The sequence below is a fragment of the Neovison vison genome, chromosome 6 (assembly GCF_020171115.1).
Source record: "Neovison vison isolate M4711 chromosome 6, ASM_NN_V1, whole genome shotgun sequence".
Lineage (NCBI taxonomy): Eukaryota > Metazoa > Chordata > Mammalia > Carnivora > Mustelidae > Neogale > Neogale vison.
The window spans coordinates 125,726,166-125,751,555 of record NC_058096.1 but is presented as its reverse complement, the minus strand read 5'-3'; the positions used below and the strand labels follow the sequence as shown (position 1 = coordinate 125,751,555).

At 49.6% G+C, this 25,390-nt stretch overlaps 1 protein-coding gene across 3 annotated transcripts in view; it reads left to right on the top strand.

Annotated features, from left to right (window-relative positions):
• Positions 1-22,391, top strand: part of MRAS (muscle RAS oncogene homolog) — a 64,359-nt gene extending 41,968 nt beyond the window's left edge. For 2 of the 3 annotated variants that reach the window (XM_044252282.1, XM_044252281.1), the window contains exons 3-6: positions 11,208-11,361; positions 12,903-13,002; positions 17,183-17,262; positions 18,568-21,900. In XM_044252282.1, coding sequence (XP_044108217.1) covers positions 11,208-11,361; positions 12,903-13,002; positions 17,183-17,262; positions 18,568-18,667 — 434 coding nt within the window. In that variant the 3' untranslated portion in view covers positions 18,668-21,900. Of the gene's footprint in view, positions 1-11,207; positions 11,362-12,902; positions 13,003-17,182; positions 17,263-18,567; positions 21,901-21,924 lie in introns of those variants that run through there. The other variant, XR_006385036.1, reaches the window with a different exon arrangement.
• The last annotated feature ends 2,999 nt before the right edge of the window (positions 22,392-25,390 follow it).

Below are 25,390 nucleotides of genomic sequence, written 5' to 3'. Positions count from 1 at the left end.
TTGAGCAGAGAGGAGATATAGTCCAATTGATGTTTTAAAAGGAGTGGAGAATAGACCATGGAGGAATCAGGGCAGAATCGGGGAGACCAGTTAAGAAGCCAAGCAGACTAGGGCATCACTGAAGGAAATAGCTAGAAAGAATTAGCTTCTCGATGTGTTTTGAAGGAGGAAGCAACAGGATTTGTGGATAGAGTATATGTCATGAGGTGGGGGAAGAGGGAAGAGTCTTTGGCCTGAACAACTGGTAGAATAGTTATGTTTATCAACATTAAGAAGACTGGTGAAAAGCAAGTTTGTTGGGGAAGGGAATCGGTTTAATTTTGGACATGTTAAATCTGAGGCGCCTCTCTCATAGAAATAGAAGTGAAAGAGGCAAATGGATGTCAGAGTCTGTACTAAGGGTACTGGGAGATGTATAGGCTGGAGATGGACATTTGGGAGTGGACATGTAAAGCATTATGAGATGAGAGATGGCCAATGAAGTGAACGTGGGTTAGAGAAGGGGTCCCAGGACTGAGTGTGGGGACCTATCATTTAGAGGGTAGGGTGGTGAAGGGACAGAGCAGGACCAGTCGCTGCAGTAGGAGAAGAACCGAGAAGAGAGTGATGTCCCAAGGCCAAGGGAAGAAGGCCCTCCAACAAGGAGGGAACCATCAACCACTTCCAGTGTCAGCAGGTTGCCCAGAGGGATGAGGACCGAAATGTACTCACTGGATTTAGTGACACAGAGGTTGTCGGTGACTTGACAAGACCAATCTTGATAGAATGATCAGCCCTGAGAGTGGGTTCAAGAGAGAGTGGAGGGGAGGAAGAGCAGGCAGTGAGAACAGATAAGTCAAGGGATGTGTTTTGTAAAGAGGAACAGAGAAGGGAGAGTAGCTGGAGGGAGATGAGAGGTCAAGGGGCAGGGATTCCACTGTTGATTTTTTTTTTTTTGGCTTTATTTTATTTTATTTTTTAGGTGAGAGAAATTATAGTATGTTTACATACTGGTGGAAATGAAACAAAAGAGAAACAATGCCAGAGAGGGAAGGCGCCATGATAGCATCAGTGTCCTTGTCTGGGGGACAGAGGACAGGACCCAGTGCCTGGCTGGACGGCATCGTCTCTGACAGGAGCAGGGCCAGGTCATCCCCCATAGCAAGAAGGCAATGGAGTATGTGTTGCAGAGAAAGGGGTAGGGGGCTTCCTCATACAAGTGTTTTTAATTGACTTGTAACTCACATGTAAAGTATACGATTGAGTGCTTTTGAGTACATACACACAGTTGCACACCCACAACTACTGATTGATTCACAAACCAACAATCACTTGGACCACCACGGATTCCTCAACATTTCCATCGCCTCCCCCTGGAATGCTAACCCCATTAAATCAGTCATTCCCTGTCCTCCCCTCCCCTTCCCCCAGCCCCTGAAACTAGTGATCTACTTTCTGTCTTTACAGATTTGCCCGTTCTGGACATTTCCTATATATCAACAGCACCATACAGTAAACGGTCTTTGAGACTGGCCTCTTTCACTCTGTGGACTGTTTTCATGCAGCGTGTATCAGAATCTCATTCCTTTCTATATATGAATAATATTCTGATGTGTGGATGCATCACACTTTCTTTATCCACTCATGCATTGGTGGGTCTTCGGATTGTTTCCACTTTGGGCCGTCAGGGAATCATGCTGCTTTGGACATTCTTGTGCAAGTTGTCATGTGGATATGTTTTCACTTCTCTTGGGTCTGCCCCTGGGCACGGAAGGGCTGGGTCAAATGGTAACTCTACGTTTTGCTTTTTGAGGAAACTCAAAACTGTGTTCTGCAGTGGCCCTGCCTGCCTCACACCCCACCCCACCCCACCCCACCCCCGCCGCAGTGTGTGAGGCTCCTGCTGTCTATGAGGTGGGTTGATCTGGAAGCTTGTGGAATTTAGCTGGTGATCTCTGTTTCTCACACTCAGCTGGGAGTGGAGGCTGAAGAACGGGAGTTGGTGGGAAGCAGTGGCCTCAGGAGTGGGAGAGGACTGGATGGGGATGTGTTCAGGTTTGTTGGGGGTCCTAAGGGCCCCAGAATTTGGGCTGGGACTTTAAGGGGACCCAGGTCCCTAGCCATGAGCCCTCTCCCCTGAGCTACACGTGGCCACCCAGGGGCGGGTGTGGAGTAGGTGAATCCCTTCCAGGCCTTGTCTCTGTGGACCTCAGGTCTTCTGTCCCCCAACCTCCTCCATTTAAACCTGCACCTCTTCATAGGCTTTGGGGACCCTGCTGTGTTCTTGCTCAAAGACAGGCTGTCAGGGGTGCCTGGGTGGCTCAGTGGGTTAAAGCCTCTGCCTTTGGCTCAGGTCATGATCCCAGTGTCTTGGGATCGAGCCCCACATCGGGCTCTCTGCTCAGAAGGGAGCCTCCTTCCTCCTCTCTCTCCGCCTGCTTCTCTGCCTACTTGTAATCTCTCTCTGTCAAATAAATAAATAAAATCTTTAAATTTAAAAAAAAAAAAAAAGAGAGAGAAAGACAGGCTGTCACCAGACACCCTGGGGTTCAAACTTGCCTCTCTTGCTCTCTAGCAGTGTGAAACTGAGCCAGTCACCTGTAGAACATTACCTCCCCCAACACCCTGAGGACAAAATGCTGTTGTAGGCCAGCGTTTTGTCTCCCTGTTTCTTTCTGTTGCCAGGCCCCTCCCAGGCTACCTCCTCTTTCTGGTATGTTCCTGGTGACACAGCTGAGATGCCCCCCTGCCCCTGCTACCCTCTCTCCTCTTTTCTACTCTTCCCTCCCCAGGAGTGACATTTGTTTCGGGGTGGGGTGTTCCCAGCTCATGTGAGAATTCCACAAAGCCATAGACCATCTCCCTGAAAGAATGTGCACCCACACATGTGAGCTATTCACCAAGTCAGAGAATCTAGGCCCTCATGAAAGTGTATCCCAAGGACTCCTTGAACCATTCCCCCAGCTGCAGGAGGGTGGCCTCAGGAGCAAGTGTCCCCTGGGGCTAGTGGCCAGCACTTCTCCTCAGTCCATCCTGAAATCAGCGAGTTGAGGCTGGGGCCACTGTCAGAGAGAAACTTCTCCATCATCAGGGAGCCAGCCACATGCCCCACGACTTATCTCCCTCCCCCTCAGTGAATCCCAAGTGGCCTGGTTTTCCACACCCTGCCAGTGCTGTGGAGAAGAAAGCAGCCCTATTTCTGGAAACAGTGCATGGTCAATGGGTCTAGCCCTTCTGCCCAACACCCAGCCCATGCCATACACACTCTTACCTGGAAAGGGGAACACAAGAAAAATAGTCGAGTGCCCTCATCACTACCAATGCTCAGCTAGGTAGCCTATTTTTATTTGAGTCTTCTGGGAAGAGCATCGACTTCCCCACCTGACTCCCCTGTGAAATGGGCACGATCACTCCCACCTCCCACCATGGGTCTGTGGATTAGAGAAAGATAGAAAACATGAGGCATGGTCCTTGGAGTCATTTCTATGTCTAGAATTTCTCATCTGTATTGTTTCATATTCCAGAACCCTTACCTCTCCATGTTGGGTGAAGGTCACCTTTTTGTGATTTCCCTTAGAGCTGGCAGGGACTGGTTGAGCACAGCAGCTGCCTTTCCTATAGTGCACACGTGATTTGTCTAGTCATTCTGCAAGTATTTTTTGAACCTGCATTGGGTGCCGAAGCTTTTGAGAGACACAGGGAAATGAAAGTCCAGCTTCCCTCCCATCCCTCCTGTGGAGCTCCACCCTGTGCTGGGGAGCTGAGCCAGGCCTAGGGGCACTGACTCGGAGAAACCCACAGAACTCACAGAACCCAGGACACACACAATAGGAAGGGTTCAAAGACAGAAGTCCGAGGCTGGGGCTCTCAGGAGAGGAGGCAGAGGGCAGCCGTGCTGGGGGGAGGCTGGGGCAGCTGGTGAGAGGGCATTCTAGTTGGAGGTCATGGCTTGTGCAAAGGCTTGGAATTGAGACACAGCCTGGCTGGTTGCGGGTGGCCAGACCCACACCCTCTGGTTAAAGATAAAAGCCTGGACGGGCAGGGGCAGCTGGGTCTTAGGGAAGTTGGGGCGGCCACCTTCTGAGTGTGTGGCCTTGAGCGGATCCCCTTCACTCTCTGGGCCTCAGTTTCCACATTTGTTCTAGGCCACAGAGAGGATCCAGAGGGCATGTATGTCTAAAATCCCAGCACGGTGCCCGCTGCCAGTAGGAACATGGTGGGCAGGACCATTTTCAGCCAAAGAGCTCAGACTGTACCCTGCGCTGCTGCCAGTGTCCGAGCCCTGAGCCCATGCCAGGGTGTGGCTCCCTCGGGAAGCCCTGAGGAGGAAGAAGAGGAGGAGGAAGAAAAGAAGGAAGAGGAAGCAGGGTGGGAGAGGAGGAGGGCTCCACCGGGACCCAGGCTGGTGCCCCTTATGTGTTGGCTGCCCACCTGCTGGAGACCTCGTGCCACGCTGGCCTGGGGGCTGGGCTTCTGAGAGCCACACTATCTAAGAGTAGCCTTGGGGTTTCCACTTAAACCCTCCGGAGGCATACTGCTGGGCCCACAGCCTCTGAGTGGGGACAATGAGGCGGGCCAGACAGGTGCACAGCACTGACCCACTGTCTCCAAAATCTGTCTCTCTTCTTCCTCCTTCCATAGTTGGGCTGCCTCTGGCTGCCTCTGCCTCTCTGTGGCTCTCTTCTGTCTTCTCTCACTTGCTCTCTTCCTCACACACACTAGCACAGCACCTCTTCTCCCACAGTGACTGATACTTTCTGTCTCCAGAGTCCTCCTACCTTCCTGACATCAGACATGGGAAATGCAGGTGGAATCATAATTTCTTAAAAGCACAGCTGCCCGTTATCTTCGGCCTCCCTGGGAGGCAGAATTGCTGATGAGGGGCTGTGCCCAGGCACTTCCAGGTGTATGTGTGCGGAGGGGAGGGATGAACCCCAAACCAGACGAGGCCCAGCTCAGCCCCACCACATCTGCCCCTTTCAGCTTACACCTGCCCTGCTCGGGTTCCAAGGTTTAGAGTTCCCATGGCACTCTCCACCCTCCTCTTTCCAGTTGACCCCCATTCCCTGTGTCCTGTGCCCTCAGTGTCTCCCCATTCACTGTTCCCTCTGCCTCTCGGGCACACCTGCTGATGCCCTGGTCGCCTCTGCCCTGGTCCCTTTTATGCCAGGACACTAACCCCCCCCGAACCCTCAGCTCTTTTCTTCACAGCGTCCAGGCCCTGGCTCATGCTGTTTGTCTGCCTGGAAGCCCTTCCCCAGACCCTATCTTTTTTATATCAAATACTGTTCTTTCAAGGGCAGGATCAATAGCCCCTCTTGGCTAAAACCTTGCATTATCCCTCCAAGCTGAAGGGACCTCCCTGTTTGGCCTAGATTTCCCCATAGTATGTATCACTTTCTGTCCTGTGTGTTATTTTTCTTGACGTACCAGCCCAGCTAGCCTCTCAGTGAATCCCAAGTGGCCTGGTTTTCCACACCCTGCCAGTGCTGTGGAGAAGAAAGCAGCCCTATTTCTGGATGGGCTGGAGATGCAGCCTAGTCTTTAATCACCCCCAGTACCAAGCAGAGCAGTGGGTCCTGAGTAGGCGCTCAGAAGAGGGTTGACAAATGGGTGACTGAACGCCCCTCTCTCAGTCCCACATGCAGGCTGCTCCTGCCCCTGCAAGGTGGGACGGGCCTGGCCGTTACCGCACAACCACGTGCCACCCCTGTCTGTTTTGTTACTAGGAGTATGCTGAGGCTGGTACAATGAGCTGGAAGGTTCCTTCATTTTCCAGTCTCTGGAGCAGATTGTAGATAGGTAATAAAAAAAGCTTGGTGCCATTCACGGGGGAGATTTGTCTGTTTGATTTCTTGGATAATTATTGGCCTATTCAGGTTTTCTATTATTTTCTTGAGCCAGTTTTGCTTATTTATGTTTTCTAAAATGGTCTGTTTCATCAAGAATTAAAAATTTTTTTGCTATGAAACTGCATATAGTTTTCTCTCCAAATTAAATATATGTCCAGATCTATAGTCATAGGCCTTTTCTCATTCCAAAGGCTTATTAGACTTTCTTCTCTTTTGTTGCTGCTAAGAACTGCTAAAGGCTTTTCTTTTTCTTTTTTTTTTTTAATTGGTCCTTTCAAAGAGTCAGCTTTTGATCTTTGGATTTCTACTACTTTTTTCTTCCTCTCATTTTCTTAATTTCTACTTTCATTGATGATTTCTTCTTTCCTTGGTTTTATTTTTTTCTTTCCTAGCCCTTGATTTAAATGCCTAGATAATTTTCAGTCTCTCTCGTTTTTGGAAGTGCATTTAAAGCTATAATTTTCCTCTGAGTACCAATTTGGCCTCCAACCAGAGCTTTTATTATTGTTCATTGTCGTTCAGTTCTAAATTGTTTGTCGTTTCTGCTTTGCTTTTCTCTTTAACGAGAGTATTATAGAGCATTATAGCTTTTTAAACTTTCAAGTGGATAGTTTCTTTTATACTCATGTTGCTGTTAATTTCTGACCTTATTGCATAAAAGCAAAACATAGCCCATTTGACATCTGCTTTCTGGAATTTGTTGAAATTTTTATTTATGACTTAACATGTGGCCAATTTTCGTGACGATTTCATGTGTGTTTGAAAATGCTTATTTACTGTTCAAGTGTTCTCTCAGATTAAGGTGTTTTGTTTTGTTTAGTTTTTTTATAGCTTACTTAAGTAATCTCTACACCCAATATAGGACTCAAACTCACAACCCTGAGATTGAGAGTCGCATGATCTTCCGACTAAGCCAACCAGGCTCCCCTCTCAGATTAAGTTTTTAAATTGCTTTATTTAGATCATTATTTTTCGGGTGGGGGGGTCAATGGTTCTGTCTCTCTCTAACAGAGATCTTTTCAAGTTTTTTCACAATGGTTATGGATTGTCTATACCTACTGGGTTTAGAAATCAAGTTTTTATACATGTATGTTTTAGCCTATATTCTTATATACTTAAGATTCATGACTTCGGCACTTCTTGATGCTTGTCCTTTGTCCCATTGTAAATACATTGGTTTGTCCTGTTCAATGCGTTGGCCTTGAATCCTATTTTCTGGATGCGTGTGGCTAACATATCCTTTTTTACCCTTTCTCTTTTTACTCTTTCTGTGTCATTTTGCTTTGTATATTTCTATCGTAGTAGCAGACAAGTGGATTTTGTATTGAGTGTCTGCTTTAATGGGTAGATTTAACCCATTTGTGTTTAACCGTTATTAGTTATAGCTAGATTTACATCTGCCATCTTCTTCCATGTCTCCTTTCTTAGTTTTCTTATTTTTGTGTAGTTTGTTTTTGCCTTTTGTTAGATTTTTCCCATTTATTTTGTTCTGTTTTTTTTTTCCCCCTTCTGATGACTAGGAAATTTTGAGCTTTGTTTCTAGTGGTTATTCTATACACTACATGTGTTTATGTGTGTATGATTCTATTTTTTTCTACCAACATCTGGATGTAATTATTATCTTCGCCTCTTCCCAAACAAGGCAAGAAATTTAGTAGTAACTTACTTTCCTCCATCCCCTACCCTCACATATGGATCATCATAGATTTTAGTTCTGAACTGTCATTTATTTTCTTCAAATTGTGTAACAAAATTTATTTAAACTTAACTCTTATGTTTGGCTGTGTTCTTTGTTTATCATTGTTTATAATACCACTCATTTTTTTTCTTTCATGGATCTATTTTTCACTGTGCTGAAGTATTTCCTCCAAGAATTCTTTTCAAAAGCATGGATAATATTATTTTTAAGGCAATCAATGTATGAAATAACCATTTTTCCTTTCCCCACAGTCTGTTTTGACTTTCAGCTTCCTATTGAGTTGGGTTTTTTTAATCCTGGATGAACATATTTTCACACATCCTAGATCTCTAGCTTTTGTTTTGGGCAATGCACACCTTCAGAATCCGTGAGTCCATCAGTTACCGATCACCTGAATGTTTTCTGCTGTCCTACTCACCTTCCCATCCCTTCAGCCAAATCTGTGACATTTTCATCTGTTTTGCTGGTGGGATTTATTTAGTTGCCCTTGGACACCCTACCCAACATGACACCAACTTTTGCCAATGACCTTCAGCTGTCTATACTGTTCTTCACAGTATGTACTTGTCTCCACCAGAAATTATATTACCCATTCTTTTGTTCTTCAGTCTCCCTACTAGATTATGAGGCCCATGAGAGGAAGGATTTTGCCTCGTTCACTCTAGATCTGTAGTGCCCAGAACACTGCCTGGCACAGAGTAGGCTCTCACATATTTCTTCAGTGAATGAATGAATGAATGAATGAATGAACAAAATTGGGTAGACTGTTCGCATTCATTTATTCATTCAGCTACTATTTGAGTTCTTTTGTGCCAGCTTCCAAGCAGACGAGGTCCCTGCCTCTGGAAGTGACAGTCCAACTGGGAGCCTCTTTTTTTTTTTTTTCCAATTTATTTATTTTTAGAAAAACAGTATTCATTATTTTTTCACCACACCCAGTGCTCCATGCAATCCGTGCCCTCTATAATACCCACCACCTGGTACCCCAACCTCCCACCCCCCCACCACTTCCAACCCCTCAGATTGTTTTTCAGAGTCCATAGTCTCTGGTGGTTCACCTCCCCTTCCAATTTCCCCCAACTCCCTTCTCTCTAACACCCCTAGTTTTCCATGCTATTTGTTATGCTCCACAAATAAGTGAAACCATATGATAATTGACTCTCTCTGCTTGACTTATTTCACTCAGCATAATCTCTTCCAGTCCCGTCCATGTTGCTACAAAAGTTGGGTATTCATCCTTTCTGATGGAGGCATAATACTCCATAGTGTATAGGGACCACATCTTCCTTATCCATTCATCCGTTGAAGGGCATCTTGGTTCTTTCCATAGTTTGGCGACCGTGGCCATTGCTGCTATAAACATTGGGGTACAGATGGCCCTTCTTTTCACGACATCTGTATCTTTGGGGTAAATACCTAGGAGTGCAATTGCAGGGTCATAGGGAAGCTCTATTTTTAATTTCTTGAGGAATCTCCACACTGTTCTCCAAAGAGGCTGCACCAACTTGCATTCCCACCAACAGTGTAAGAGGGTTCCCCTTTCTCCACATCCTCTCCAACACATGTTGTTTCCTGTTTTGTTAATTTTGGCCATTCTAACTGGTGTAAGGTGATATCTCAATGTGGTTTTAATTTGAATCTCTCTGAGGGCTAATGATGATGAACATTTTTTCACGTGTCTGATAGCCATTTGTATGTCTTGATTGGAGAAGTGTCTGTTCATATCTTCTGCCCATTTTTTGATGTGTTTGTCTGTTTCGTGTGTGTTGAGTTTGAGGAGTTCATTATAGATCCTGGATATCAACCTTTTGTCTGTACTGTCATTTGCAAATATCTTCTCCCATTCCGTGCGTTGCCTCTTTGTTTTTTTGACTGTTTCCTTTGCTGTGCCGAAGCTTTTGATTTTGATGAAGTCCCAAAAGTTTATTTTCGCTTTTGTTTCCTTTGCCTTTGGAGGCATATCTTGAAAGAAGTTGCTGTGGCTGATATCGAAGAGATTACTGCCTATGTTCTCCTCTAGGATTCTGATGGATTCCTGTCTCACGTTGAGGTCTTTTATCCATTTTGAGTTGATCTTTGTGTACGGTGTAAGAGAATGGTCGAGTTTCATTCTTCTACATATAGCTGTCAACTGGGAGCCTCTTAAATGGGCAGGAAGGACAGTGTGCCATAAAGGGTCTGTACGTGGGTGGGGAGAGTCCCCCGGGGAGCCCAGGCAGCAGAATGCAATGAATCATCTGGCCAAGGCAAGGGGAGCAGGACAGGATGGGTGGTTGGGGGATGACCCAGAGCTGGAGAGAGCACCCCAGGTGAGGAGAACAGGCTCGCACCAGATCCTCTTCTAGGACTTCTTTGTGTCAGGCACTGTTCCAAGGGTCTTAGTATTTTTTAAAACTATTTTATATATTTATTTGACAGAGAGAGAGAGAGAGAGAGAGCGCGCACGCCAGCAAGGGGTGCAGCAGGCAGAGGGAATGGGAGAAGCAGGCCCCATACCGAGAAAGAAGCCCAATGCAGGGCTTAATCCCAGGACCTGGGGATCTTGGCCTGAGCCAAAGACAGACGCTTAATGATGAGCCACCCAGGCATCCCGGGTCTTAGTATTTTAACTCAAAACAGACCTTAGGATCCCCGTTCATAGAAACAAAAGCACAGAGAAGTGAGCTTGCCCGAGATCATACTTTAGGAATGGAGAACCAGACTCAACCCAGGATCTGGCTACAAAATCCGTAGCCATCTGCTCCACTGCCTCCAAGGAGAAGGAAAATGGGTCTGTCAGGGGGTAGAGTGAGCTAGGAAATGGGGAAGGCCGGATGGTGAGCAGGGAGTTGCAGGAGGCTGAGGGCGTTAGCGCCTCAGCGGGTCAAGCATGTGGGTCTCAAAGGAGCTCCCCCAGTGACTGTGACCACTCTGAAACAGCCTGTGGGGAGGATCTTATCTCAGCGGGGAAGGAAGCTGAAGGGGAGAGGGCTTCAGGAGTCTGAGGGGTGGAGGGAGGGAGAGGGGGATGGATGGGTTGGGAAGACTACCTTTGCTGAGATGGTTCCTCCCACCTTCTCCCCAGCCATTCTTGCTTCCTATCGCAGCGCCCCTTCCCACCAACCTGTGACAGCCCCATCCTAGGGCCAAGTGATCCTGGCTCTCAGAGGCCTCTCCTTCCCCGTAGCCTGCCTGCTGTCTGTCCACACAGGCTCTGAAGACCCTACTTGACCAGCCTTTTTGGGGCCTCCCCAATGCATGTCCTGGGGCTCTCCTTTTAAAGGGAGCAAGGTAGGGGCATTTTTCCATCTTATAAAAGAGGAAAGGGGGCTCAGAAAGTCAGACAACTTCCCCAGGCATCAGTCTGTAAGGACTGCGACAGGGAGCCAAGCCCAGGTATGGGGACCCCCCTTCCCCCACCCAGAGATTTTGTAGCAGAGCTGATCACTGGTTTTATGAGGCTTTTCTGTAGACAGACAGTTAAGTCCCCGGGGGCAAGTAGGTTGGAATGGGCAGGTCCACAGTCTGTTAGGGCCTCACTGGGTCCCTTACACTTTAGCTCGGGAAAGCCATGCAGCCTCGTGTGGGGGCAGCTTGGCCGAGGCACCCTGGGAACAGCCCAGCAGCATGGGGGACTGCAGGCCATGGGAGCTCTACCGGGGGTGGTGACACCCCTGAGTGGCCTCTTCCCACCCCAGTTCTGGACACAGCTGGGCAGGAGGAGTTCAGCGCCATGCGGGAGCAGTATATGCGCACGGGGGATGGCTTCCTCATCGTCTTCTCAGTCACCGACAAGGCCAGCTTCGAGCACGTGGACCGCTTCCACCAACTTATCCTGCGCGTCAAGGACAGGTGAGAGCCACTGGGCCAGGACCTCCTGGCCCCTGCCTCAGAGCCGTCTGTCTGTCTGTCTGCCTGTTTGTGTCTCAGAGTCTCAGGTGTAAGCTGAGACACAGAAGGGCAGAGCTGAGCTCACACATCAGTACCCCCAACTCCTACCCCGGTTCTTTCCATGGGGCCAGACTGCTTCTAGGCCCTGAAGTTAGCCCCTCCCATGTCTCCTGAACAGTCCCCACTGATGGCTCCGGTTTAGGCAAATGTTACCAGGTTCGAAGAAAAAGTGAATTTCCTCTTCAGTATGCATTATAAGTGGTTACATTACATTTGACTGTGAGATATACAAGCCCCTAATTAAAGGCTTATTTTTTCCCTTAGTATTACATGGAGTAATTAAATAATTTGTAGTTTCTTTTAAGCCTAACTGGTCTTTTCAGTTAATTGGCTCTTTTCTTTTTAAAGATTATTTATTTATTTATTTATTTGACAGAGAGAGAGAGATCACAAATAGAGAGGGAGGCAGAGAGAGAGAGAGAGAGGGAAGCAGGCTCTCTGCTGAGCAGAGAGCCCAATGTGGGACTTGATCCCAGAAACGTGAGATCATGACCTGAGCCAAAGGCAGCGGCTTAACCCACTGAGCCACCCAGGCGCCCCAGGCTCCCCAGTTAATTGGCTCTTAAAGAGGCAACATAGGAGAGTAAAAGGACAAATTAAAAAGAAAGCAGCAAGCTTTGAGCAAATCTCAGTAAATTCAGAAAAATCTAGGTAACATCTATTCCAATGGCAAAGTGTAAGGGGATACACACTCACATGTACTCATATGCATAAAACTCAGACCCACAAGTGTAAGTTAAGCGCCTATCTATAGGAATTTCAAAAGAAGAAACATAAATGACTCTTAAGTAGGAAAAAATTCAACCTTTTGGCTAACCAAAGTGCAAGGGAAAATAATAAAGTATTATTTTTCACCTGTTAAATTATGACTTTTTTAGATAAAAATCCCCAATGATGTTAAAGATGCTATAAGACTGGCCTGCCTTTCACCTTCAGACAGCAATATGGCTACACACACCAGTGGGAATCTCTAAGGCAGGCGTGCCTTGGGAATCCCATCCCTCCTCTCTTGGGAGCCATCCCGATTTTGCAGCTGCTATTTACTGAGTGCCAGCTGTATACCAGATACTGGCCCTGGTGCTCTTACCCAGCCACTGCTGAAGGGGCAGGAGCCCTGCACGGCTGGCTGATGCATCAGGATGACCAGGAGATGGGAGGGAGGAGGTCTGGGAAGCCAGCTCCTGGCCCAGCAGCCCCTTGGGAGCCCTCTCCGATGCTGCCGAGCCAGGGGTTGCCCCAGGAGTGGGGCAGGGACCCCTTTGTTCTCTTTGCAGTAAGCCTAAGATCCAGCAGTCCGGGGGGGAGGGAAGGGACTCATGAGTCAGCCCCAGGCACACTGGGGAGGCTGCGTGGGCTGCATTATGCCCGAGGTGTGGCTGTGTTGCCTTCAGCAGGTGCGGAGGCAGTGAAATTTCATAAGCTGCTGTTCCTTTATTCCCCAGAGAGTCCTTTCCGATGATCCTCGTGGCCAACAAGGTCGATCTGATGCATTTGAGGAAGATCACCAGGGAGCAAGGAAAAGAAATGGCGACCAAACACAATGTAGGTGGCGTGCATGCATGCGCATGTGTATGTGAGTATATATGTGTGGGGTGGTCAGGGATGTACAGGAGTCCATGCCCATCACTCCTGCAGGACCTCGGGCCTCCTGGGTAATGGGTTAGATTCCACAGAGAGGCCTGGCAGGCCATATGTGACAAGGGCAATGTTGGGAAACAAAACAGCAGGCCCAAGAGAAAGCACCCTCTTCTCAGTCATGAGGAGCTCTGGTGGGGGGACCAGGTCCCTTCACTGTGGCCTGGGAGCTGTGGCATTCAGGCCACTTCCTGCCACTAGCACAGAAGATTCATCTCTGGCCTGTGCTGGGGGCTGGCTTATGAGCACTCTCTGAGCCCACTGCCTGATTCTGCTCTAATCATCAGGCCAGCTGCTGCTGGCGAGCCCTGTTCTGTGCCAGGCCTTGTGCTGGGATGCACTCACTCCTCACCAGCCCATGCTGAGCTAGGTATCGTGACAGCCATCTTACAGGTGATCAGACTGAGGTTTGCCCAGGCCACACCGTGAATATCAGTAGACATCTTTGTTTTCTTTTTTTCAGTTCATTGAGATGCCCCTTTGCCCTCTGGGTGTGCCGGGTGGGGTCACTGGGCTTCTTCCTACCCCTCCCCCACACAGGCACAGCCCAGGCCCCTGGCCTCATGGGTCAGTTATGCAGAAGTCCACTCTGCCTGCTGGGAGCTCTGATGCAAGGTTGCCCCTTCCCTTTGCCTAGTGGGTCCATCTCTGTGAGTAGAGCAAGGGCACTCAGTGCAAATCACTTCTGTTTGTCTCTGCCTTCTGCTTCATTCACGTGTTCACATAACTATCCTAGGCCCTGGGATATAAAACCCCTGGCCTTATGGTACTTACTTCTAGTGACAGGAGACAGATAATAAAAAAGCAAATTACAGTGTAATGTGTACTGTGGAAAAAAGGAAATCAGGGAAGGGGGTCAGGAATGTGAGGTGGAGGAAGATGCTTTTCCAAACAGGGCAGTCAGGGAAAGCCTTGTGAGGGAGGTTGCATTTCAGCAAGGACTTACAGGAGCTGAGGAAGCCAGGCTGATCTCTGGGGAAAGAAGGTTCCAGCTGAGGGAGTAATCAGTGCAAAGGCCCTCAGGTGAGAGATTGAGGCTTGATGGGTGAGGAGGCCAGCCGGAGCAGGAGTGGGAGGGGTGGGCTGTAGGAGGCCAGTTCAGAGAAGGGCTTCAAGGCTTTATAGGCTTCTCCTCAGAGGGAGAGGGGAAAACACTGCAGGGCTTTGAGTGAGGAGTGATGACGAGGTCTTGGCTCGTGGCTGCACAGTTTCTCACTTGTGGCCATGCTGAGACGGGCCCTTAGAGGCTAGTTGTGGGAGCAGGGAAACCAGATAGGGTCTGCTCAGTAACAGCCTGGCCCAGGGGGGTGCTGGTGAAGGTGGCAAGGAGGTGGTTGGATTCTGGACGTGTTTCTAAGAAAGCCAACAGGACATGTGCACAGATTGGATGTGGAATGAGAGAGGAAGAAGGAATGGCAGGTGACCCTGTGGTTTGGGTGTGAGCAACTTTCAGGAGACCAGAGTGTCGGTAACCAGGCAGGAGAGATGATAGGAGGAGGTATGTGTGAGACAGGAGCTTGGCTGCGGATCCGTAGAGTTTGAGGGGCTGAGCACATAATCAGATGGAAATGCCAAGATGGTAGCCAGATACAGCACCTGGGGGAGTATTGGCCATCAGCAACATGTCGATGGCCTTTGAAGCCATACATGCCAAGGAAGCGAGTGTACATAAGGCAGGGGTCTCAGAACTGGCTGCGACACTTCACCTAGTGATGCAGAGAGGTGAGGAGGGAGCCACAAAAGGGCTTGAGCTGTGGGTGACACATGAGGGCCAGAGTGGGGCATCATGGGTGCCAAGTGAAAACTTGCCTCAAGGAGGAGGGAATGGACAGGGCTGCCCCACAGCCCCCAGAGGAGAGCTAGAGACTCCCCGCTGGCTTTTGAGTAGAAACAGGCTGAGGGGCTCTGTTCCCCAGGCTCAGACTCCCTCAGGCCTCTCTCAGACCCATGCGCACCCTCCCAAGCCACGGGGTGGGGGGTTAGAGCAGAGGCTGCCCTCTTGCCCTGTAGCCTGGGGCTCCAGCAGCAAATGCCACTGCCTCGTTCATCATTTGGCCGAGCAACTCTGAGCTACTATCACAACATGCTATTCATAAGACAAGTTCCTCTTTCGCTGCCAAGGCAGGCACCCCACCTGGTGCCAGAAGGTGGCCTTTCCTAGCTCTGTGGTGGAGTCAGACCATGCTACCATTTAGTGCAGCGTTCCCTTTAATTCAACTCTCCTTGCTACTGAAACCCTAGAATTCTAAGAACCCAGATAACGCACCCCAGCATTTCTTCAGTGGTAGAGGCAGGACCCCCAGAAAGAAGGCAGAGGGTGCCCCAGGCTCCGGGGGACACTACTACTCTTATACTTCTGAGTGGTGTGTGGGATGGCTGGCAGCGGTGGTCTGAGTCCTCTGGAACCATGCACCTGCTGTCCTGACAGGGTCCCAGCCCAAGAAGGGGCTCCAGGTGGGTCCCAGCCCCAGCTACAGGCACCTTCCTGCCTCCTCTCTGTGTGTGCAACAGGAAGCATGTTGCCCGGCCTCATGGGACTCTGGCTCCTAGGGCCCAGCAGGGATGCCCCCCACCATGACTGGGAGGGGCCCTGAAGCTTCCCCCAGCATCCCAAGCAGTCCGTGGGTGGCCAGGCAGGAAATGTGACATGCACCTGCTTCAAACCTTGATTCCCTGCCGGCTGCAGTGTGGTTTTGGGCGAGTACGTCTCCAGTCTGAGCTCTCAGTGTCCCCCGCCACACAGTGGAGATACATGCTTACCCCCAAGGGTGGAGGTGGGGATTAACTGAGCTCAGGGATGTTGAGACCTGGCAGGTAAAGGGCCCAGATTCCTTTCTGTCAAACAGCCAACAGTGGAGGACAGTTTCCTTGCAGTGTCATCAGAGGCTCAGAGATTGATTGGATGACTATTTTAAGAGTCTGAGCCATGCTTCGCAGGCTCTGCCCTTTGCATCCAGGCCAGCCATGAGACCTCCGCTTGAAGCCACAGCAATGTGTGAAGGTACTTTAGGATGTGTTCTGGGCAGTCGTTTATAACATCCTCCTTTAGAATAACAGCTCGCCTTGTCACCCCACCCCCACTGCCCATGCATTTGAACCACTGAGTATTTTTATTTTCTTCACTGGGCTTTTCTTTTTTGAAAGTGTTATAATGAAATGCCTTAATTTTGTAGCCAGGAAAAAGTTATGAAATACCCCCGAGTTCTTCACCCTGACCACTGTCGGCCTCCCTCTCTGGCCTGGGGAAACCTGTATATTTTGCACAAACCCCACACTCTCTCCACTCGAGGGGGAGTGGGCACAAAACCTTCCTGCCTGTGTGGGGTCCATGATATAGGAGAAGGGGTGTGCACAGGACGGCATCCTGACCTCATGCAACCTTTGTTCTCCGCCCCGTGCTGGCCTGAGACTTGGGGTGACACGGCCCTCGACACCTGTCCTGTGGGGCCTCTCAGCCACATCTGCCTGTGTGCTGCCACCTTTCGGTGAGGTGATCATTCCTCAGTACCAAATGTGCAGACACAAGCTCTCTGTACACATGGCTGAGCTTCTGGACCCGTAGACACAGACCAATTAAGAGCTGAGCCCAGCAAGCTTGTTAGGGATGAGGAGGCACAGAGCAGCTAGAGGTCACTGAGGCACAGTGTCCTGCCTGTGGCCCAGCCTCGCCTCAGCCTCTCCTGCCAGAGTCCCCTCTGGAGGGTCCAGGAAGAGGCAGAAGTCCCGTCACGGTGGAGAAACAGGCCTCAGAAAGAAAAAAGAATAGCATCAGACCCTATCTTGGTTTGATAAATGAAACAGTCTTTAGTCTTCAAGTATATAAAAAGATCTCTTTTTTTCTATTTTTAGAGGGCTATTAAAGATCTCTCTGATGAGAGAATAAGAGGGAATTTAAGAAGCTATCAATAACATTTTCCACCCTTAAGGAATAAGACGCCACCAGGGGCTTGAGGTTGTTGGCACTGGGGTTCTGTGGGGGTCTCTGAGAGCAGGGGGTCCCTCGGGACCTCTGAGAATTTGCAGTTTTAGGGAACAGGGCTTTGTGGATCTCAGTGCTACTTTTACCAAGTTGAGCTTTGCCTTCCAGATTCCATACATAGAAACCAGTGCCAAGGACCCACCTCTCAACGTGGACAAAGCCTTCCATGACCTGGTCAGGGTAATTAGGTGAGTGCTGCACGCATCCCCAGAAGCAGGCTCTCTGCAGCAAGATGGGCACTGGAAGGACTGGAGGGACATGGCTGCTTCTTCCAAGGCCCAGGCTATACGGTTCTGGGCCTGCTTTGGATTTCTTATCCCTCCATCCATTTCTTTTCCTCACCCTTCCCACCTTCCTTCACACACACCCCCTCACATCTCCTACCTCTGGGTGAAGGGGAGCATAAGGGTGCCTTCCTGCCTGGGGTACCAGCTTAGCTTCCTCTCCAGCCTCCCCTCGGCTCTGCAGCTCGGGCTCCCTCTGCCTGCCTTTGGTGTTCTCCCAACACAACACCTGTCAACAGCGTAGAAGTAAATCCCTGTCCTCTCCCCTGGCTGGAGGTCGGGGTGCCATGTGACAGTGCACCGGAGCCATCACCACTGTATTGCACATGCCCCTGCTTCCAGACTGCACACTCTGCCGGGCTCCAGGGGTGGCCAGAAACCCTCATCAGCAGTCTTGCATGCATTTCTTTACAGTCAGGGTCCCAGCTTTAACCACCTCGTGCTCAGAGGGCTGCCACAGCCTCCTGGCTGCTCCCTGACTCCAAGGTTTGGGACATGCGGAACAGCCCAACCTGCGGTCCTCAAATATCCGGCATTTAGCGTGAAGCTGTGTGTGGTGAGCCCCATGGCTGTCGGTTAGCTGTGGACTCAGGGGCATGACTCTGACAGAGCGTATTTCCCCTGTGGCTTCCCGGTGCCCCCAGGATACACACACACACACACACACACACACACACACAGCCCTTTCCTCCCATTCCCCTGGGTGCGCTGTGCTAGCACAGCCCTCACTTCACGCTTGCACTCATGGAAAGATTTTCTTGTAGGCATCTTGCCTCCAGTTGGGACACGCAGCCCTGCAGGGAGCTGGTGTATCTTGGTTATGGACCTGTAGTTCTGGGGCAGGTTTTAGACACAGGAATAGCTAACAGGAAACATGCAAAAAGCTTTTGGACTCAACAAACTTGTCATTTTATTTAAAATATGAGACATAAAAATAGAGGCCAGTACTGAATAACACATAGCATAGCTGAAGATTAAAGTAACTGCAGCCACAACGTGACGTGAGGAATTCTCACCCGTGGGGCCACAGGCTTTGCCCTGCCCTCCCTGCCTTCCCACTTTCTGTGCCCCAGAGACACTGTCCAGGCCAGGCCCTCCCCCAGCGTCCAGAACGGGCCTGCTGCCTGCACCCCTGGGGCCCAGGAGGAGAGGGGCCAAGAGAAGCAAAGCCTGTTCTGACTGTTTTTCTGCTTTTCACTGTCTCAAAAGGCAACAGATTCCGGAAAAGAGTCAGAAGAAGAAGAAGAAAACCAAATGGCGGGGAGACCGGGCCACTGGCACCCACAAACTGCAGTGTGTGATATTGTGACGGGCCTGAGGCCCTGGCCGCGGTGACCGTGACCTGGCCGACCTCTGGGGCCTTCCACTGCCTAACCGCACTGAAAACCATTTCTAACCACGACCCTCGGCCCGAGGACCTGGCACAGGAAGGGAGAAAGAGCAGGGAGGAGCTAGGCTCTGGCTTTGCCCGAAGGGCACAGGCTTTCCTGAGTCTCACGAGAGACAGGGAAGCAGCCTCCAAGCCCCTCGCGTTGATTCAACCTGGTTCCTCCCTGTCTCTTGGTGGCTGTGTTGTTCTTTTGAAGTACACAGTATTGGTGTGATGTGGAAGTGTGTCCACGGACAGAGTACTGAACAAGCCATGATCCACCCCTACCCCGCTGCCCCCAGCCCAGAGTGTCCGAGCTTGGGGGGCTTTTGTAGTTTTTAAATTATTTTAGTGATTATTATTTTATTAAAGGGGTCTGTGCCCATGGATGGGTGGAGCTTCTGGTCTTCAGCAGGCCTCTCTGAGAACACGTCTGGAATAATGTTGTTGTTTGTGACTGAGTTTTCCCAGCAGTGCCAAAACTCAGCTCAACATGCAAGCGGAGGGACTGAGAGCATGGAGGTGAATGGGGACAGTGGCCCAAGGCCTCAGAGGAACATCCCACTCCCAGCCTCCAAACTGCACAGAAGAGAGGTGCGGTCAGCCAGAGGGTTTTGCTGTGCCTAAGGGTGCAGTTATTAGGAAATGAAATTTTATCTTGCTTAGCAGAGAGGCTGGCATGAGCATGTCCTTTTTTGGAGGGTGTTCATGACCCTGGACGTGTGTAAGTGAAGTTAGCTGATTGGCTCTGCAAAAGCGTCTGTTGGCTTTCCAGACAGTGTGGATTGAGTTCTGTGCTCTGAGAGCTCTCCAGGATCTGTCTCTTCCTGCTCTCCCACTACCTGTGCTGCCTCGTGCTTCTTGGACACAAGCACATGGACGTGGGCACGTATCTCAGCGTGTCCCAGTGAGCTAATGTGAACGCCATCCAGAAAGCTCTAGTTCATGCTGAATCTTAACCAAAAACGATCTAACACTGTTGTTACTAGAACACAACCAAGACAAGAAGCCATTTTCCCTTTGACTCCACTGACGACCGCTTCTTAAAGCCCAGTAAATAAGCAAACCCGGCTAAGCATTTGCAAACTTAGGATTCACTTGCCTTTCTGGCACACACTTTTCTTCACCTCTTGGATCTTCACTGTAACATAATTAAAGGAGAAAGAAAGGGTGGGGTGATGACATGACCCCATACACCTGCTTCTATAAGGGGACACTCCCCCAACTTCCTGACAATGCCACTTCCCTCTCAGGTGCTGCCGCCGTGATCCAGAGACTGGATTTTCCCAGAGGGTGGAGGGGCAGCAGCGAACACAAAGCCCCCCATCCCTGACAGAAGATCAGAATATGAGGTAGCTTGCCTCGTGACCCCATTTTTCATTTACAAATCAAGTCAGGAGGCAAACTAGAGCATCCCTAGCAGGTGGCCTGGCTGCTCTTTGGAGAGAAAAGCCCTGAGAAGGTGAGCACCCCCCTGGACATGGAGACACCTCACATCATTTCTGGTTTTGAAAGCATGCTGCATTCCTAACTCAGCAAGATCACCAGCACCAGGGGGCCCAGCCAAAGAGCATTGAATGAAATCATTGGGACCTCAGTTAATTGGAAATTCGAACTCTTTTATTTGTCTCAATGGTCTTCTCACCCCCTGCCCCCCTCCCCGACCCTGAACGGAAAGATAACAGCATTCCAGATTAGGCACTTCAGAGTGTCCCAAGATCCTATAATGCTAATGGGCATTTTAAACACAAACAGGCCAAGGTTCTCTCCAACCCTTCTGCTCCTCTGAGCTGAGTCCGCAACAGACCCATGTGCAAAGGAGAGGAGGACACGGCAGCAAGACAGGCGGGACGAAGTACTGAGGGAGATGCTCTGCAGCGAAGGAGTGGTGGGAGGGAAGGGAAGCCATGCACACAGGACAGCAGCCACCGCTGGAAAGCTTCTTCTGGGCATGGACCATCGCCAGCAGGTCCCTGCCCCCTGCCCTGTGCAGAGTCTGCAGCTCCTTGGTAACCCTGAGTGGGAAGGCCTGTTGGAAGATCAGCCGCCCTAGAATGAAGCCCTTAGCCATGAAGGTAACCAAACACATGAGTTCATCTGCTACTGGTCCCTCCCCCAACAGGGGCCGTGCTTCTGCCCACCCCCGCCTCATCTTCCAGGACACCTGTCCCGCAGTCAGCCTGAAGTTCAGCTCCACAGTGCTTGAGGAACAAACTGGTGAAGGGAAGGCCTGCTGCTGCGGAGTCAAGGTTAGGCATTATGTTCTGTGACCTCGTGTTCCCCAGAGATGAGACAGAAAAATAACACTTTTCGAAGACATTTCTTTGTGTTTAAGGGAACTGTGGGCCCTTGGAGCAGTGGGGGCTTCCAGATAGGCCAGAATGGAGTGTACCCTGGGGCATCCCCAGTACAGTAGCTTCTCCGTGGTCCTGTGAGAGGGTCATTTGGAACACCAGTTGGCCACGCCACTCCATGACTGGGGAGTCCAATGGGACTTATGTCTTTGGTGACATTTTGGTATTTCCACTGGTTTTGCAGACCACCTGAATAGTGCTACCTTCACATCCCCTAGAACATGCCCTTCTTGAAACCCCCTCACCCCATGCCTTTGCCACTGTGTGCTCTCAATTTTTCTCCTAAAATTTTGACACCCCCAATTAGAGGGCTACTTTTCTATCCAACAGGTAATCTTAGCCGTCTTCCCCACCCCTCCAGCCTGGGGCTCTGGCCACTGACTTCTCCTATTCTTGGATGGTCTTCTCCATCCCTTGGATGGTCTCTCTTAGGACTTTGACCCCACCTTGTGTTGTTTGCTGTGGAGAGTGCCTCGTGGCCTAGTGTGGCCAATCTCACCTCGCCAGGAGACATGACCCACTAACACATGGCAGCTCTGACCCAAAGGCCACATGTGATAGTAATCTGGAGCCACAGACAGGTTCCCTCCATTAGCAGCCCATTGGGTTAGAAATTCCATGTTGGGTTTACATAGAATGAAAGATACTTGAATTGTTGAGCGCCCGTGAGCGCCCAGCCTCTGCTACCCAGTATTAACAGATGGCCATTGCTGTGAAATGGGAATGATGCCTGAGGGTCTCAATGATGCTTGAGCCTTTTATGTAACTTTTTATTAAGTCTTTGTGTATCTCAACTCATTAATAAAGAAAAGAAGAACACTTGGCTTATTTCCTCTTATTCAGATACTCCTGAAGTGTTGCTGAGAACGAAAGTTGTCCATGTCTGGCCCAGAGCAAACTAAAGTAGGGAGGAAAGTGCTGGGGACCATGAGAAGTGTCTCTTTCCTACCTGGAGCCAGAGGATGAGGGCAAGTGAGCACACAGCCTCCTGATGTCTGAAGCCCTGGATTCAAGCTCTGCCACCAACCTTTCCGTGCCTTTGAGCAACTTCCCTCCTTCGGTCTCCTGCAGCGCTGCCCAAGGACAGGATAATAGTGCGTACTTCCTAAACAGCTTGAGGACTGAAGCTAAGTGGTGGTGTGGATCTCAGAAGTGGCACTCTTTGTAGAAGACACTGGGCTATCTGACACTGTTGCTTTCCGTGGAAAGAAATTGCCCCCTGCCCCCATCCACAAGATCACAGTCTTTTGTGCAGTGTGGTTTCATTTCCCTGTTAATTGAAGCTGGTGGGTACTTGGCCAAGTTGAGTCTCTCTGGCTTCTTTATCCAGGGACTAGAGACCAACCGACCATATCCCTCCTGTGTACTATCTTTGGGGAGTAATGGGTAAACTTTACAGTGTGTAGACCTGGGGGCTCCTCGCCCTCTCTGGGTTTGGAGCAGCCTAGGGTAGGCGCAGCGGTGTGGTGGCTGCTGGGCCTGGCCGCCCACACATTCATTCTGCACGTATTGATCAGGTATTGGGCGGGATGCTAGGTCCATGGTAGTGAGCAGGGCAGGCGGTCTTCTGGTCATACGTTCTCCTTTAGTCCTGAATTAGCTTCCTGTGGCTATTGTAACAAAGTACCACAAACTTAAGCCACTGCTTAACAGAGAAGTTTATTCTCTCACAGTTCTAGAGGCCGGAAGTCCAAACTCAGTAGACTGAAGTCAAGGTGTGGGCAGGTTGTGTGCTCCCTCCAGAGGCTCGGGAGGAACCCATTCCTTGCTTCTTCCTGCTTCTAGAACTTCTGGCATTGCATGGCTTGGGGCCATTTCCCTCCAGTCTTCATGGCCAGCATCTTCAAATCTCTCTCTTCTCTATCTTCTCATGGCCTTCTCCTCCTATGACAAGCCTCCCTCCCTTGAAGCTGATGCTCCCTCCTTCACTGAGAAAGTTGAAGGCAGCTGAACAGAATTTCTACAGCCCCCCTCCACCATCTCCACCCACACCTCTAGCATGGGCACCCACACACTCTGCCTTCCTGGCTGCTATAGGCAGACCATCCATGCTCCCGGCTGAAGCCAGTCCCTTCTCTTTCTTCTCATGGGTACGAGAACATCCAGGACTTCCCTCTAGCTCTTCACCCCCTCTCTTATCCATCATCTATTCTTCCCTTTCTTGGCTCTTTCCCATCTTCAGACAAACAAGAACAAAACTTTCCTTTGAAGCACCGCCTCTGCCAGATACCACTGGCTTCTCTGCTGTCTTTTGCAGGAAGCCATCTTAAAAGGGTAATCTACACTCAGTTCATGAATCACTCTCATCCTTTCTCTGTAGACTTCTCTAAACAGACTTTCACCCATCGTTCTACCACCACCATCCTTCTTCTCAAGGTCAGCCATAGCTTCCATCTTGCTAATTCAGGGGCTGGTGCTCAGTCTTTTTGCATTTGATCTTGCAGCTTTGGCACAGATTTTCACTCCTTCTTTCTTGTTCAACTTTTTTCCATTGGCTTCTAGGATGCTGCCATCTCTTTGTTTTTCTCCTTCCTCCTGGTCACTCCCTAAAATCTTTTGCACGTTCCTCCTCCTCTGCTGGAGCACTCCAGAGCTCAGTCCTTGGTTCTCTACCTGCCATATGATCCAGTAATTCCACTATTGAGTATTTATCTGAAGAAAACAAAACACTAATTCAAGAAGATGTATGCTCTCCTATTTTATTGCAGCATCATTCATGATCGCCGAGATATGGAAGCAACCCAAGTGTCCATCAACAGATGAATAAATAAGGAAAATCACACATACACGTACACATGCACACAAATATTATGCAGCCATAAAAAAGGATGAGATTGTGCTATTTGAGACAACATGGATGACATTAGAGGGTACTATGCTAAGTGAACTAAGACAGAAAAAAAACCCATATGATTCAACTCATAAGTAGTGGAATAAACAGCAAGTGAATAAATGAAAAAGCAGAATAAGACCTACAAATACAGAGAACAAATTTTTGTTGCCAGAGGGAATGAGGACGGGGATTTGGGCCAAATAGGTGCAGGAGGAGGGCAATCCAGGCTTCCAGTTAGGGAATGAGCAAGTCATGGGAATAAAAGGCACAGAACAAGGAATAAAGTCAGTGATGCTATAATAATGAGGTAAGAGGACAGATGGTAGCTTACACCTGTGGTGAACATATTGTGATGTATAAACTTGTCCAATCACTAAGTTTTTACTTGAAATAATAAAACACTGTGTCAACTGTACTTAAATTAAAAAAAAAAAATTTCCCCCAGGTAATAAAAAAGCCACCTAGCCCAGTGACCGTCTACACTTACTGTGGTGAGCATTGAGTAAGGTATAGAACTGTGGAGTCACTGTGCTGTACACCTGAAACCACTATAACCTTGTACCTCAACTTTACTCCAATTAAACAAAGTCTCCGTGTCACAGGGGTTCCCAGCTCAGTAGGGATGAGGAACCATTCTGACCTGTGCATTAAGAGGAATCACTCCAGGGCGCCTGGGTGGCTCAGTGGGTTAAGCCGCTGCCTTTGGCTCAGGTCATGATCTCAGGGTCCTGGGATCGAGTCCCGCATCGGGCTCTCTGCTCAGCAGCGAGCCTGCTTCCTCCTCTCTCTCTCTCTCTGCCTGCCTCTCTGCCTACTTGTGATCTCTAAAAAAAAAGAAGAAAAAAATAAAAAAAGAGGAATCACTCCACCTGGGGGAGCTGGAAGGGGCTCTCATAAACTTAGCGCCCAGCAGATGAGGAGGTTGTTCGCTGACCAGATGAGATTTCCAGGTGCATATTGGGCCCACTCATTCCATCACTTGTGAAGATTAAGGGTTGCATTGCCCAGGCTCCCAGGACTCTTTAAAATAAAGTCCACCTCTACCTCTGCTCATGTCTGAAGAGGCAGTGGATAAAAGTTGGCTGGTGTCAGTCATGTTGGCATCAGCATCACCCAGGAGCTTATTGAAAGTGCAGACCTTGGGGTCCTGCTCCGACCTGCTCAGTCAGAATCCGCATTTTAGCAGATCTGCAGGGGAGTCAGGTGTGCGGCGCAATAGAGTTTAGAACATCAGCCCGGCATCAGACTGCCATCTAGTCGTGGGCTCACTGTGCCCCAGGACCATGTCCAGCTGGAGGAAGCCTCCTTGGCATTCAACTTGGCAGTGACAGTTTGCTCCTCTGCCCATAGCAGCAGCAGATTCTGTCTAGCAAGGCAGTGTGCTCCCAAGGGTCTTCCTGGTCAGCATGCAGTGCCCTTAGTTATGAGGGAGTTCTACACAAACGGGAGTGAGATCCCAGTTAGCTTCTCAAGCAC